This window comes from Lycium ferocissimum, chromosome 1 (assembly GCF_029784015.1).
Source record: "Lycium ferocissimum isolate CSIRO_LF1 chromosome 1, AGI_CSIRO_Lferr_CH_V1, whole genome shotgun sequence".
Lineage (NCBI taxonomy): Eukaryota > Viridiplantae > Streptophyta > Magnoliopsida > Solanales > Solanaceae > Lycium > Lycium ferocissimum.
In genome coordinates, this window is record NC_081342.1 from 8,370,847 (window position 1) to 8,387,244 (window position 16,398).

General features: G+C 34.2%; 2 protein-coding genes across 2 annotated transcripts in view; both read left to right on the top strand.

The window, feature by feature from the left end:
- The window catches only part of LOC132046324 (large ribosomal subunit protein uL10-like), a 69,412-nt gene extending 55,056 nt beyond the window's left edge, over positions 1–14,356 (top strand). The window contains exon 5 of the mRNA XM_059436921.1: positions 14,080–14,356. Coding sequence (XP_059292904.1) covers positions 14,080–14,232 — 153 coding nt within the window. The 3' untranslated portion in view covers positions 14,233–14,356. The remainder of the gene's footprint in view (positions 1–14,079) is intronic.
- Positions 1–16,398, top strand: part of LOC132046314 (S-adenosyl-L-methionine:benzoic acid/salicylic acid carboxyl methyltransferase 2) — an 82,324-nt gene that overhangs the window by 46,140 nt on the left and 19,786 nt on the right. The gene's annotated exons all lie outside the window — the stretch shown is intronic.

Below are 16,398 nucleotides of genomic sequence, written 5' to 3' on the forward strand. Positions count from 1 at the left end.
GACAAGATGACATCAGATCTGCAAACACAAATGGAAACCTCTGCTAAAGTAGCTACTCCGACGTCGGAAAACCCGCCACCAGATATAAAGCAGACTTGGGCAAATGTGGTAACGGGCAAGATGGCATCGCAGGGCATGGATCTGAATTACTTTGCACCCACAATCAACGAAGGGCAAAAAATAGTCACACTCGAAGAAGAGGACATTGAAGAAGAAGCTGAAAAATGGAAGTGTGCCCTTATACTGTACGTTATCGGCTACTCACCAACAATAGGAGCAGTAGATCGATTCCTAACTAGTCAAGGTAATTTTGATGCAAAACCCCTAATTTTCTATCACAACGACGATTACTTTATTATTCGATTCAGTAGTATGGAGGATAGAAACAAAGTGCTACTAGCAGGACCGGGTACAATTAATAATCGACCAGTAATAGTGAAAACTTGGACGAACAACTTTCTGCTCAAGGAAGAAGTATTGCGCACTGTTCCGATCTGGGTAAGGTTCCCAAACCTACCCTTGGTATGTTGGGGCAAGAAAGCACTTGGCAAGATAAGCAGTGGACTTGGTACACCAGTCTATGCAGATGACTGCACCACGAATGGGGCACGAGTATCTTATGCCAGGGTACTGATAGACATGGATATCACCAAGCCATTACCAAAGTGTGTAAAAATTCATGTACCCCGAGAAGGACTAATCGAGCAAGAAGTAGCATATGACTGGGAGCCTGAGTATTGTGAGAGATGCATAAAAATTGGGCACAACTGTGCCAATTCTCACCATACACAACCAGTAATTCAAGGACCAGCAAAGGCAACTATTCCAATGCAAAAAGCAAGGTTTCCCAGAGCTAGACAACTGTGGAAGGACAGAGACAATGAGAATCATCTGAATGCAGCAAAGAATCAATACAATAAGGACAAGCAACAGGATGATAAAACAACGAAACACGCACAAAATGCACAGAGAGGAACTCAGATGCAGCAGAGAGACAACACAAATGCAACAGAGGGATGGGTAGCGGTCAGGGGAAAATCCCCTACTAAAACCATACAAGCAGCAACAGATCAAACAGTATAGACAGGTAATACTTTCCATATTCTAAATGGTCAAGAAGGAAATAGACAGAATACTGGTGGTGAAAAAACTAATGCAAATGAGAAAGGGAGTATAAGTGGGCAGAATTATCATGAAGATTTTCCCCCCATACCCAAATGAAGATAGTTTCATGGAATGTGAGGGGCATAAATAAAATCTATAAGCAAAAGGAGATGAAGGAGTTTATTAGGAGAAATAAGATGTCTGTCTTGGCTATAATAGAGCATAGAGTTGAGAATAGTAAAGCTAGTGCTATCATAAATAAAATAGCACCTGGATGGGATTGGCTATCAAATGCAACAACAACAAATAAGGGAAGAATTTGGCTGATATGGGATCCTAGACAGGTGACTATCACAGAAATTGAGAATAAAACTCAGTTTATAGTAGTTAACATACAAGACCCTAGAGATGGAATGCAAATTACCCTGGCAGCTATCTATGGCTTACACACAGTTCATGATAGGAAAAACCTATGGGAGAAACTAAGGGAGCTGGACCAAAGGATCCACTCACCATGGCTATTGATGGGTGACTACAATGCAGTCTTGAGTATAGACGACAGAATAAATGGAAATGCAGTACAAGACAGTGAAATCAAAGATTTTAGAGAGTTCATGAATGATACAGGAATGACAGAACTGCCAACAAGGGGGAGGAAGTTCACCTGGACAAACAACCATGTGAGTAGCAAAATCGACAGAGCACTGGTTAACACTCATTGGATGCTGCATATAGAACCAGTGGTGGTACAAGTGCTAGACCCTTTGTTCTCTGATCATTCACCACTGGCCCTGATACTAGGAAATGACACACAGAAAGGAACAAGACCCTTCAGATTTTTTAACTGCTGGGCAACTCATCCACGCTTCACAGAAATAGTTCAAGAAAGCTGGAACACTGATGAAACAGCAACAAATATGCAGGAAGTTTGGGCCAAATTAAAGAAGGTGAAGAAGGGATTAAAAGATCTTAACAATAAAGAATTCAAAGGGGTTGCAGGAAAGATTAAAGAAGCAAGGGATCAGTTGCAAGAATTGCAAGGAAAAATGAGGGATCCTACACAAGCTATCAATACATATGACACAAAAAAACTGTTAAAAGGAAAAACTAGAAAAATGGAACCTCATTGAGGAAAGTATATACAAACAAAAATCAAGGAATAAATGGCTGAAGGAAGGAGACTGCAACACTGCCTACTTCTTTGCTAGTGCAAAAAGCAGGAAAGCTCAAAATCTGATTGTCACTCTTCAGAATAAAAATGGGGACACTGTAAGTACAGAAGCAGGCATAGAAGAAGAGGTCCTGGGCTTCTATAACAAGCTGTTGGGGACAACAAACCAAGCTATACCAGCTATACACCCTCACATGCTGAATAATGGGCCAACACTGACCAAAGAACAACAAACAGAGCTCATCAAACCTTTCAGTCTTTGCAAATGTATACCAAGCCCTCAAAGACATAGATGACATGAAGGCACCTGGTGTAGATGGTTTCAACTCATGCTTCTTCAAAACAGCATGGCCAACAGTAGGAGATGAGGTAACTAAAACGTATCCTACAATTTTTTGACACAAACAGCATGCCTAAAGCCATTAATTGCACATCTGTTACTTTAATCCCCAAAGTCCAAAATCCAACCTCCATAAAACAATACAGACCTATTTCTTGCTGCACCACCATTTATAAAATCATCTCAAAGATGCTAACCTCTAGAATGCAAGGAGTAATGGACAATATAATAGATAAGGGGCAGGCTGCTTTTGTACCAGGGAGGGTCATACATGATAATATTATACTTAGTCATGAACTGGTCAAAGGGTATGGGAGGAAGGGAGTATCACCTAGATGCATGATCAAAATTGACATGCAAAAAGCCTATGACTCACTAGAATGGGTGTATCTAGAACAAATCTTGTGTGGGCTGAATTTTCCTAATATCTTTGTTAGATGGATCATGACCTGTGTGTCAACAGTTTCCTAATCCATAGTGATAAATGGAAACCCATCCAAGCCCTTTGATGCAAAAAGAGGGGTAAGGCAGGGAGACCCCTTATCACCTTTTCTCTTTGTAATTGCAATGGAATACTTGAGCAGGATCCTGAAAAACCTCAAACAGAACCCGGATTTCAACTTTCACCCCAGATGTGAGAAACTAAACCTTATACAATTAGGATTTGCTGATGACCTTTTACTATTCTGTAGAGGGGAACTTGGGTCTGCCAAATTATTGCTTGATGCTTTCCAACTGTTCTCAAAGGCATCAGGTCTAATAGCTAACCAAAGCAAAAGTTGTATATATTTTGGGGGTGTGGACCCTACTGATCAGCGAGAAATCACCCAAACATTAGGATTCACCACAGGCACCTTGCCTTTTAGATATCTAGGGGTCCCCCTAAGCTCTAAAAGACTTTCCATTGGTCAGTGTCAACCCATGCTGGATAAAATGCTAGGAAAGATCACCAGCTCGACTGCTAAATTCCTTTCATATGCTGGTAGACTACAATTGATCAAAAGTGTCCTGCTAGCTATACAAACCTTCTGGTCCCAAATCTTTGTCCTTCCTAAAAAAGTCATCCAACAAATAGAGTCAACCTGTAGAAAGTTCCTCTGGACTGGAAAAGCAGAACAGTCAAGGAAGGCATTAGTTGCCTGGGAAACACTATGCCTACCAAAGACATCAGGAGGCCTAAATATTACTGATATACTTATATGGAACAAAGCTGCTATTCTTAAACACCTATGGAACCTGTGCAAAAAGAAGGATAAGTTATGGATACAATGGGTACATGCATACTACATAAAAGGAGGAGACATATGGCACACAGAAGCAAACCAAGCATCTTGGGTCATAAGGAAAATCATGAAAGCACACAAGTATCTAGAGGGTACTAGCATCAGTCAAGCTGAATTTCTACAAGAGTCAACATTTTCCATCCGGAAAACTTATAACAAACTGAGAGGTGAATTCCCAAAAGTGCAATGGAGGAAAATGCTATGCAATAACTAGAGTTGCCCAAGGTGGATTTTTATTCACTACTTAGCTATACATGGCAGGCTAGCAACAAAAGATAGACTTATCAAATGGTCCATTAATTGCAACCCAATATGCCCATTATGTGAGAATTGGCCAGAAAGCAATAATCACCTGTTCTTTCAATCCCCAGTGACACACGTGGTGTGGGAAAAGCTACTAACATGGCAGGGGATCCATAGGCAGATATATACTTGGGATCAAGAGCAAAGGTGGGCAAATAAACATGCACATGGAAACAATGCAAAAGCCGAAGTCTACAGGATGGCCCTATCAGGATACATATACTACACATGGCAGGAAAGAAATATGAGAGTGTTCCAACAGAAGAAGAGGACTACAGCAGCATTGATTAAACAAATTATACAAGACATACACTCCAAAGGAGGGACAAAGCCAAAAATTGCAAAGAGACTAAGAGAGCTGAACTTTTATCCATAAGCTATAGCTAACAGGAGCATGTAATGAGCTGAGCTATCTTTGTTTTTTGTGTTGTGATGAACTAGAAGCTGGGGCTCAATGTCCAACTCTAGAGGGTCCTGATCATGAACAGTGTAAATATTTACCCTGGTAATATAAATCAATAGTTACCAAAAAAAAAATGTCAGCACGGGCCATCTCCCTCTAGTCCGAAAAGATGTAAAAGAAGTGTTAGTTTTGGAACAGGATTTTGCAACTTTCTATAAAGGTGCTGTCTATTTCAATTCTTTTGGGTCAATAGTGGAACAGCTCAAAATTACTTTAGAAGTCTTTGCAAATCCATATACAATAATTAGTAATACAATTTTTTTCTCCGACAGATTAATTATACAATATCCAACATATGTCCATTTCATGTTGCAAACGCGATATCTAATGTGCCTCTTTCCGTAAAACAGCTCACGCATGGGACTATGCCCTTATTTGCTAACTACACATATTTTTTTCAAATTAATTTTAAGTACAATAATAACACATAGGTGACACAATGGCTATGTTTAAACCTGCCAATTTGTTTACCATCCCCTCCCTTCCTTCTTTTTATGGAAACTTACGTAAATGTATCCTTCAGCCTACTAGTCTATCAATATGGCTGAAGTATTCGCTACCTTATACACTTCGGTTGTATATCTTGTGTATATGTATATATATTATATGTATGGTGTACATATAGTATGTATATTTAGTATAAAGTATACACTACCTGTACAGTGTGTACATATTTTGTAAACTAGTTGACTAAATGGTATTTGGCTGTAATAGCTCCCACCTCCTCCTCCACCATCGCCTTCATCCCTCCACTATTATGCCCTATTCGTCTTCCCTTCTCAAGTAGATCGTTTCATAAAACAACATTTCAATTTCTATTATGTGACATTGTTTGACTGGGCACGAAATGTAAGAAAGAAAGAAAAAAAAACTTTTGCGACTTGTGTTGCTTAAGCCTTAAATATTTTGTTTCTATAAATCGTCTCATTGAGGATGGTAAAAGCGATGGAAACATCTCACATGACATAACAAACAGTAAAGAGATTCAACTATTTATTTGTGAAAGATTCTTGATACCTAAAGCTGTCGAAACATTTCAGGTGGGCCATAAAAAGTAAAACTTTCTATATATACTAAGCGCCGTGGGGGGACGAACACGGCTCCCCCCGCTTGTACCAAAAGCTGCACGAATTGTACCCGCATTAAATTCTTGTACTATGAGCTATATAATTTGTACACTTTATCCAGCTATTTTTACATCCCACGTAGACATGTGTCATAGTACTTAATATTCATTCCCTAAGCGCCGTGGGGGACGAACACGGCTCTCCCCGCTTGTACCAAAAGCTGCACGAATTGTACCCGCATTAAATTCTTGTACCATGAGCTATATAATTTGTACACTTTATCCAGTTATTTTTATATCCCACGTAGACATGTATCATAGTACTTAATATTTATTCCCTTCTCATGTATAGACGTATGCACTTCAAATTTAATTCTCCGACATATTTATTTCCTCCGTACACTTTTACTTGTTCACTTTTGACTTTTCGGGTTCTAGCTGAATATTTATTCTCTTCTCATATATAGACATATGCAGTTCAATTTTAATTCTCCTACACAAATTTATTTCCTCCGTGCACTTTAATTTATCCACTTTCAACTTTTCACATTCTTTGACAATTAATAAATCCCGCGTGAATATATGCCATATTACTAAATATTTATTTATTTTCTTCTCATGTATACACGTGTGCACTTCTATTTTAATTCTCCGACACATAATTATTTTCTCCGTGCACTTTTACTTGTTCACTTTTGACAAGTGCCATGGAGGGACGAACACAGCAGTCCCTCCTTGCACCCACTGTTTCACGAATTGTACCTGCATTAAATTCTTCTACCATGAGCTATATAATTTGTACACTTTATCCAACTCTTTTTATATTCCATGTAGACATGTGTCATAGTACTTAATATTTATTCCCTTCTCATGTATAGACGTATGCACTTTAAATTTAATTCTCCGACACATTTATTTTCTCCATGCACTTTTATTTGTTCACTTTTGACTTTTCGTGTTCTTTCTATATATAATAAGTGCCATGGAGGGTTGACCACAGCAATCCCTCCTTGTACCCACTGTTTCACGAATTGTACCCGCATTAAATTCTTGTATCATGAGCTATATAATTTGTACACTTTATCCAACTATTTTTATATTCTATGTAGACATGTGTCATAGTACTTAATATTTATTCCCTTCTCATGTATAGATGTATACACTTTAAATTGAATTCTCTGACACATTTATTTTCTCCGTGCACTTTTATTTGTTCACTTTTGACTTTTCGTCTGAATATTTATTCTCTTCTCATGTATAGATATATGTAGTTCAATTTTAATTCTCCTACACAAATTTATTTCCTTCATGCACTTTAATTTGTTCACTTTTGACTTTTCACATTCTTTGAGAATTAATAAATCCCATGTGGGTATATGCCATAGTACTGAAAAATAATAAGTGCCATGAAGGGACGAACACAGCAGTCCCTCCTTGTACCCACTGCTTCACGAATTGTACCCGCATTAAATTCTTGTACCATGAGCTATATAATTTGTACACTTTATCCAACTATTTTTATATCTCATGTAGACATGTGTCATAGTACTTAACATTTATTCCCTTCTCATGTATAGACGTATGCACTTTAATAATTCTCCGACACATTTATTTCCTCCGTGCACTTTTACTTGTTTACTTTTGACTTTTCGTGTTTCTAGCTGAATATTTATTCTCTTCTCATGTATAGACATATGCAGTTTTAATTCTCCTACACAAATTTATTTCCTCCATGCACTTTAATTTGTTCACTTTTGACTTTTCACATTCTTTGAGAATTAATAAATCACACGTGGATATATGCCATAGTACTGAATATTTATTCTCTTCTCATATATACACGTGCGCACTTCTATTTTAATTCTCCGACACATATTTATTTTCTCCGTGCACTTTTACTTGATCATTTTGACTTTTCACGTTATTTAAGAATTAATAAATGAAGTACTCCTTCCGTCCCATATTACTTGGCCACGTTAGTATACTTGACTTTAATGATTTTTATGTTTGGATCTAAATAGTTACTTAATTGAAATAGATATCAACCTGTCGGTATACATATAAAATATTAAAGAATTTAAAAGAAAAAATTTAGAATCAAAATATTAATTTTCCCTCATATTCTTACTAATTTTCTTTTACATCAATGAACAACTTTCATTGTCATTATAATGATAAAAAAGTCTGACTCTTTCCATCTCAAAGACCTTTAATTACAACTAAAGTGATGGTACATAAAATACATTTTGTATATATAATAACAATTAGAATGTTTTTAAAAGTTATTTTCAAAATACAAACCTTAAAGACTGACTAATTAAAGTGAATAGACATGTTCGGCCCGTGCATCGCACGGGCATATATTGCTAGTATAGAACTAAACATGTAAACTTCAAACTGTTCAGTACGTATGATGATAGGAGTTGCTTTTTATATCAGATTTGCTTTGGCTAAATTAGTGTTGTCTAATCTTTTATTTGTTTTTGGCTAAATTGCTGAAATATCACATAGTGCTATTCAGGACATTTTTGTTCCCTTTCTTTCACTTATTGGTGGGAGCAAAGAACCCATGTCTATCCTTATAAGCAAGGTTCAAGACTGGGTGAAACAAAGACCTGTTTTTTATTTTTCTTCTATTTACATATTAGATTGTTGCCACAACAAGGTTTGAATCAGTGATACACATAACCCGCATATCACGTGTTGTACAATCTTACCAATAGGGTCGAAGTTAGAGGGGCAAAAGAGAGTTCATCTAAACCTCTTCTGTCGTAGGAAAATCACAATGTATATATAAGGTCAAATTCTTTTTGTCTACTCATTTTAGATGATGAACCTAATTTTGATAAAAATCATGTCTTCGCTACAGCTTATCAGTTTTCACTATACCAATATTTTAGATTCATTTAAAATGACGGCCGACACTTGAAAATGTGTAAGTAAACTTAAAATTTGAAAGACATACCTAATAATAATTTTTGCATCCTACAAGTCCTTAATTATTAGACTTGTTTGATAAGTATTTCAAATGAAATAAAAATCTTATAAATTTTTTTCAAGCAAAAGTTATGTTCGTAGAGTATTTCACCTTGATAAAAGTTTATCCCGGGTGTTTACATCAAATATAAAATGTGTTGGAATTGAAACATATGCCATTATTATTTAATCATCGTTAATTATTGTATATTATCACCTTATTAAATTAATTAACTATAATAAATTGCATTAATTTAATGTAAATAACCGATGCGGGTATATATTTATACCTTTCAACTTCCCTTTCTTTTTTTATCTTTTTTTTAATTTCAACTAATTATTCCAAAGGCATCACACTTTTCAATATTGCAGTAGGTGGTCTGCAATGTTCACTTTTTCTCCATTTATAATGCTATCACTCGTCACTTCGTCAAAGCTAGCATTAACATTATATTTCAATAATATAGCAAGATATAAAAAATGTAGAGTTGAGGCTCTTTATTTTTTTTTTCCTTTCTTTTTAAGGTACCTTTTAATTAATTTAATTGACTGTATAGAGATAAGATTATGCCTAGAAAGAATTGAAGTGATTACACCAACTTGAGATGCGTACCAAACCATACCCAAAAAAGAAAAGAAAACATGTATTATTTAGGGTCCAGATCTCACGTTTAATTCATTTTTTGAATGATACGTTGCATATATGACGTGTGTAATGTGAAAAGTAACAACTTTTTTTAGCTACAATTTGGGTGAAGAGACAACAGAGGGGACTAAAGCTGCTGTGATCGAACTACAACACAATTAATTATGTTCAGTCAAAAATGCATATATTTATCTATTATTGCCTCACATTTTAATGTTTTAATCGTCTTTTGAGTACTATTATATTATCTTGGGCTTAATATTATATTTAATTGTGTAGAAATAAAACGATGTGAAGATGAAGAAATTTGGAGCAAAATTGAATAAAAAGTGAAAGAAAAAAGAAAAATAGAACCAATGGAAAAATAAGAGATATGACACGTTGAAGTGGAAAGAAGAAAAAAAAAATAGAGTAGAAAAATGGGGGACAGAATGATGGCCTAATCATGGTTTTTCATGGTCTAATTATGGTAGAATTCAGCTTTGCATGCAAAAGAAGAAATCAAAGTACTGAACGGAAACCGCACGCGATGAAGACGCGCGCATGCAGTTGCCGTTACGTAATACGCTTCTTTGAATTTTATTATGCAGTTCGTGATTTTTTCCCTATCCGAGTTGAAATTGATTTTTAAAAGCCCAGGCCTTTGGTACCTTATAAATACATATTCTACAGGGTTTTTACATAAATTTGGATTACTTGAAACCCTTAGTTCATAACTATTAACCTAGAGAGAGCTTAGAGCCGCCGTGGAGGCCGGAGTTACAGGGTTTTACTTCTCTTCTCTGTAATACTTATTTTGATATTTTTATTCGGATGATTTGTTGTTTTTATTTCACGTCTATGTGGAGCTACTCTTTAGCTCTAGGGCTTTGACACAAACATGAAAGTTGACGTTTGATTATCGTTTCTATCTATTAAATTTTCATATTTTTGGGTTGCTTATTTATTCTTGTGCTTAATTGTTTAATTACTTGATCACTAATTAGACACTATCTGTGGCGTGTGAATTGAACTAGGGATATGGAATTTGCATGCGTAATAAGAATAAATAGAGCTTGTTCGATTAATCGTTTCGCTAATGAGGATAGGAATATACCCTTTAGCCTTGCTTAGTTGAATACGGAGAAGTAAATGCATTCTTGTTACCTCTGACGACCATGGGGATATAGGCGTTATAGTAGCATCTACAGGCTTGTGAGCAACTCGGAAGATACTCATAAAGTTACAATTAACCTGTCAACTAGTAACCCATAGGTAAAACGATTTGAAGACTCAACTGGATTGTTAGTGGTCATAGCCCTAGATCTATCTCTTCTCCGATAAAAATCTGCTCTTTCTTGGTCGAAGTTCATTATTTGTTTATTTTATTTTTAGTTAGTTTATAAATATAACTTTGGATTTTACTTCTTGTTTAGATAATTAGCAATAGTTTAATTTAGTAAACAGTTAATCATAAGTCTCTGTGGGATCGATATCTGGACTTAAAAATCCTATATTACCGGTACGACCGCGTATACTTGCGTGTGCGTTTGGGAGCAACAATTAATGTTCACAAATGAGTCATTTTGGGCTAAATTTGAATGGACCAAAATGGATTGTATCAATAGATATGCTACTGTCAATCTGTCCAAAAGTTAGTTGGGTGGAGATGGATATAAAATTTCACGGGATATCCTATTTTGTACGTTGCTATTTAACTTATACCCATTATTTTAAAAAAAAAAAAAATTGCTCGTTTCTATACTTCTTAAAATCTCCGAAATTACATATAACTGAGGTTCACATAAAAATGACTGAATTCAACGACATATTGATGAAGTCCAAACAGAAATGGTTGAACTTCAACCTCATGTCCCTGAACTTTAGTCATATATATGCCTCAATTTTAGCCACATGAAACTTCAAGCACCACATGCCTGAAGTCGTTCCAAAGTGATAGACTTGCAAATTTTGGCGTGATTTGACTTAAATGGTGGTTCCAAAATCGGGTATTGTGTACTTCAACCGAGATGGAATGATTCAAGATAGACTAAATAATTGATCATACTTCATAACTCAACACGTCTAACTCATGCCAAAATTTAATTTCTCTATTTATTTTCTTATAGTTTGCTTAATTCTCAAACTAATAAAAAAAATGTTCTTTGCTATAGCTATATAAAACGTATCAAACACTTTTGTTTATTTAAATATTTTAACAAAAATTTTCGTGTCAGTTTGAGCTACATATAAGAGTTAGGGTGATTTCCTGAGTCATAATCGGCTGAACAATAAATAAGGGAATCAATAACCTGGTAAAACATGAGCGAATTGAATAATTACAATTTGATAAACTAATCGTGTCACCCCAAGACATAATGAGACATGCAACTAACACAATGTTAGATTCTTTGTGGTAAAGAAATCACGTCTATAGTTCGGTAGCCGTTTAAGTACAACTCATATACCTGTGCTTCTTTATTTGATGGAGTACTATGCTTTGTTTGTGTGTATGCAAGGGGCCGAAATATAAGTTCATTCTTATCGAAATCTATAATAATTATCTCTTGTATTTCTGGTGAAGTGCGTTAATGCTTGGATCAAATTTTTTGAGAAGATATAAATTAACTTGATGAGACAAAAAGGAGAATAATCTAACTGAAAAATGAAAAATCTTTATACAAAAAGCTAGACAAATTCACTGTTCACTTTTCTTAGCAGTTATACATAGATTATATATGGATTATGCATTTATACACATAATATACATGAATTATACATATATTATATATTCATCGGCTATTTTCAATTTAAGCAGTTGAGTAGACGGCTATTTAGGTTAATTCTTCTTAAAAAATGACTTCCAACAAAAACCCTTTGCTACGCTAACGAATGTCGTCTATTTGTAACTTACGAGGTACTGTATGTATTAAAGAAAATGTTGTTTTAAGGCCCCTCCCAACAAGAACATGCTGCTGATATATCTTCAAAGGTCTAATTTTGACTATCTGAATTTTCACTTCTTTCAAATTTCAGACTCTTCGACTTGAGGCTTAGACCCGACAGTTTGAATGTTTACAATTTCAGACACGTGATTTCACTTCCACATCCGCATCTCCGAAATTAATTTTGAAACAGTTGAACTTTAAAATCTTTGGAAAATGTAGTTTTTTTTTTTTTCTTTTTAAAATAGAGGTTCTAAAAATGGGAATTTGTGCAGTTGGTCCCTATTGTCTAGTAACTCTTGTTCTTGGGCCTTTTATTCCCAGCTAAAAAGGAATGAATACGAGTTGGGTTAGAAGTCTATTTTGGTTTGGGCCAAATGATATGTTGAACACGTTGGGCCATAAGGCTTCGATCCTCCAAGAAAGGGCAATTTGCAGGATTGAGGATTCGGGGGTGGTCTTTAATTTTGTCCCTCCAATTGGTAGTCTTTAGTTTTTGTGCTTAGCTAAAAACTCTTTGGTACTGGATTCAAACTCCCGCTCAGTCAAAAAAAATAAATCGTAAGCAAGAGTTTGGATTCAAAAGGCAAAGTTGCAGAGTTTGAAACTCTGCCTTGAGTAGAGTTTGCAATCAAAGGCATAAGGCAATCAAACTCTGCCTTAAGGTAGATGTTTGCTTTAAGGCCACTTTTTTTTTTCCCCTCAATTGGAATTTTGCAAAACACTGGCTTAATGCCTAACTTTTGCCCGAATAGGCCTAATTTTGCTACGAAACTCGGTCTTGCGAATTTTTTTTTTTTTTTTTTTTTATTGAGCCGGAATTTGAACCCCAAACTCATGGCATTAGGCGAAGGGAAAAAATTAAAAACCAGCAATTTGAGGGGGAAAAATTAAAGACCAGTGTCTTTGAAGGGCAATCCACACAAAAAAATGTCCAAGAAAAGATGAAGAATACTTTTATGTTTTAATTGATTGAATATTCAAAACCTTAGTGCTTAGATTTACCGATAAGTGACTTGATTATGTTGTTAGCGTGGTACTTCAACGCCTTTTATAGTGATACACCTGTTAAAAAAGATGGTACTACGGAGTATATTTATACAGATTTAATCCTTTATAATTTTGGCACGAATCTTAAACTGGTACTGTATACTATTGTATTTCTTTTTTCTATTTTTGTCTCCAAATAGTTGGGTTTACTAACTTAATGCCAATTAATTTATTTGCTCTCCAAAATGTTTTATGATTACATTATTATGGTACTATTTCCACTCCAGTTTTTTCTAGTTCTTGTATTTAATATACCATCTATATAATACGCTAACAGTGTAAACAAATTTTAACATGAATTCCCTTACCATTTTTACCAGATTATTAACTACAAATGTTTAAATTCTATGTTATTTTGCTAAGAATGTGGTGCAACATTAAACAAATCTTGTATTTAATATACCATCTATATAATACGCTAACAGTGTAAACAAATTTTAACATGAATTCCCTTACCATTTTTACCAGATTATTAACTACAAATGTTTAAATTCTATGTTATTTTGCTAAGAATGTGGTGCAACATTAAACAAATCTTTTTATTTTTCTTGTTAGTATTTGTTCTATTAACGCTGAATCTTTTTTTAACATGACTTCCCTTGCCATTTTACCAGATTATTAACTATAAATGTTTAAATTCTATGTTATTTTGCTGAGAATGTGATGCAACATTAAGTAAATCTTTTTCTTTTTCTTGTTAGCATTTGCTATATTAACGCTGAATCTTTTTTCTTCGTTACTAAATTAATGTAGGATCCTAGCAAGTTTGCAGTTGTAACTGCGACAGCTATTGAATGTGCTGCTTCTCAAGGTGAAATTGTTGACACAAATCAGGATAAGAAGGAAGAAGCAGCTGAAGAATCTGAAGAAGAAGAAGAAGCCTTGTTCGGTCTTTTTGACGATTAGATCAATTAATTTCTTATAGTTTAGCATCAATAAACTTAATTACTACATTTTATGGTCTGTTTAATTATATTACTTGTTTTGATGACAATGCTTTTTAAGTTTAATGACCTTCCAGAAATTTTACTATTTTAACGAGATAGATTTCTAAAGTATTTAGATTTATGGTTATCAAATGTCCGTGTTGAGCTAAATTTTGGTAGGTTGAAAGCATTGCGTCAATAAGCTGTCAAAAATTTGCTTGAGTCAAGATGGATAGACTAATTTGGGTTTGAGTGATGTGTCATGATCCAATTCACCAACTCAATTGTCATTTTTCATTTATATATTTATTCTTCTTGAGTCTTTTAATTACCAACTTAAACGGACACAAGCATTTTTTTAATATTATGACAATATCAAACCAACCAAACCCAAAAAATTTAAGTAAAACTTACACAAATCGCTACCTTTTTATAGGTTTTAATTATTTATAGCTACAAGTTGCAAAATTATAATTCGTAACTATTTTTATTGTATTTCTGGTCATTTTCGCGTTTTCGAAATATAAGGAAATACAACGAAATACAAAATCGTTGTTGAGTAAAAACGGCTGTATAAGTAAATAAATATCTTCGCGTTTTTTAAATACAATGAAATACAAAATCGTTGTTGGGTAAAAAATGGCTGTATTTAAGGTAATAAATATCTACTTTCAAATTAAATGGTAATTAGTATTAATGATTGCATGTACCACGCAAAGCGTATGAAGTTCCATAACATCACTGAAATATATTGCAATTAGATAAAACACGGTGAAATACACATAATCAATGGCAAAGAAAATCTATATATAATATAAAGCTAGGCATAAATAAGGTGATGTGGCTCCTCTCTATGGCCACCATTCATATGAATCTTTTTTCACCTTTTTTTGTACTTTTTCCTATTTTTTATTTTCTATGTTATTTTATAATTGTAAAAATAAATGCCTCTATATTAATTGTAGGAATAAATATCCATACTTATTGTAGGAATAAATGCCTCTATTGTTACTACTAGAAAATTTTCCTATTCCATATTGTGTTTACGCTTCAAATTTTCAACTTAAAACTACTGTTCTAACTTCTATTCTTCCCATACTTATTTCTGGAAAAAAAAAAAAAAAAAAAAAAAAAAACCCCCTCAAACCACCCACCAACTAATTTCAAAAGCCATTTGTTCTTTCCACCACTAAATCTATTTGGGCTTACCTGCGGTTATGAATTTGACTTTACTGTTGTTATTTTGTTTTTTGTTGCTCTGATTTGTCATGGAATTAGTGAGTATCGTATAAATTTTTATATTTTACTCTCTTATATTCGTGTTTTCTGGAATTGATCAATTCTTTATTTTCCTTTTAGATTTCTTTTGCGACTTTGCTTATTCAGCTGTAAACTTGTAGTTATCATGTAGCGTAACACTTTTGTTGATATGCATGCCCCTTTCTCATGCTTTATACAGAGAGAATTTTTGTATTTAGTTTTTGAAACATCATTTTGCAGATTTGAATTTATATAATCTTTATATAATTATATGTGACACATCACTTCATTTTTTCCCGATTTTTAGCGGAGGATGGAGTGTTGGAAGAGTCTATTAGTGTCTGGATTTTTTTAATTTATTGGACTATAGATATATTGTAGAAAGGTATCGTCGTTTTTCCTACTTTGATGGATTTGCTCTTTTCGGAATCATTTTAAGTAACTTCAGTGATCAATTTTGATTCTCCTACTTTCTCTCCCTATAGAAGTGAGAAACATTTTTTTGCTCATCCTTTTTGTTAAAGAAAAAAGTTAATTACCATATGTCCATATCCATATGATAATAATATGTTTTTCCGTTCTCTCATTTCTTCTATAAACATTACGACAATAATATTCAATATGTTTTTTAGGGTTGTGCAAAAAAGACAAGTACACAAGAAGTAAATTGGAGGGTTTTTTTCCCGAAAAAATTGGAGAAACTTCTGATTAAACTGGAGGTAATTGGTTCAACGACTCGATTCTATTAGATACATTTTTCTATCACTGGTTTTTATTTTTAATAAAATATATAGCATGTATGTAAGTGTTGTATCACCAAAACAATTTACTACTAATAAAAAATAAAGATCATGTTCCCATAAGAACAATTTTGAGTTGATGGCGT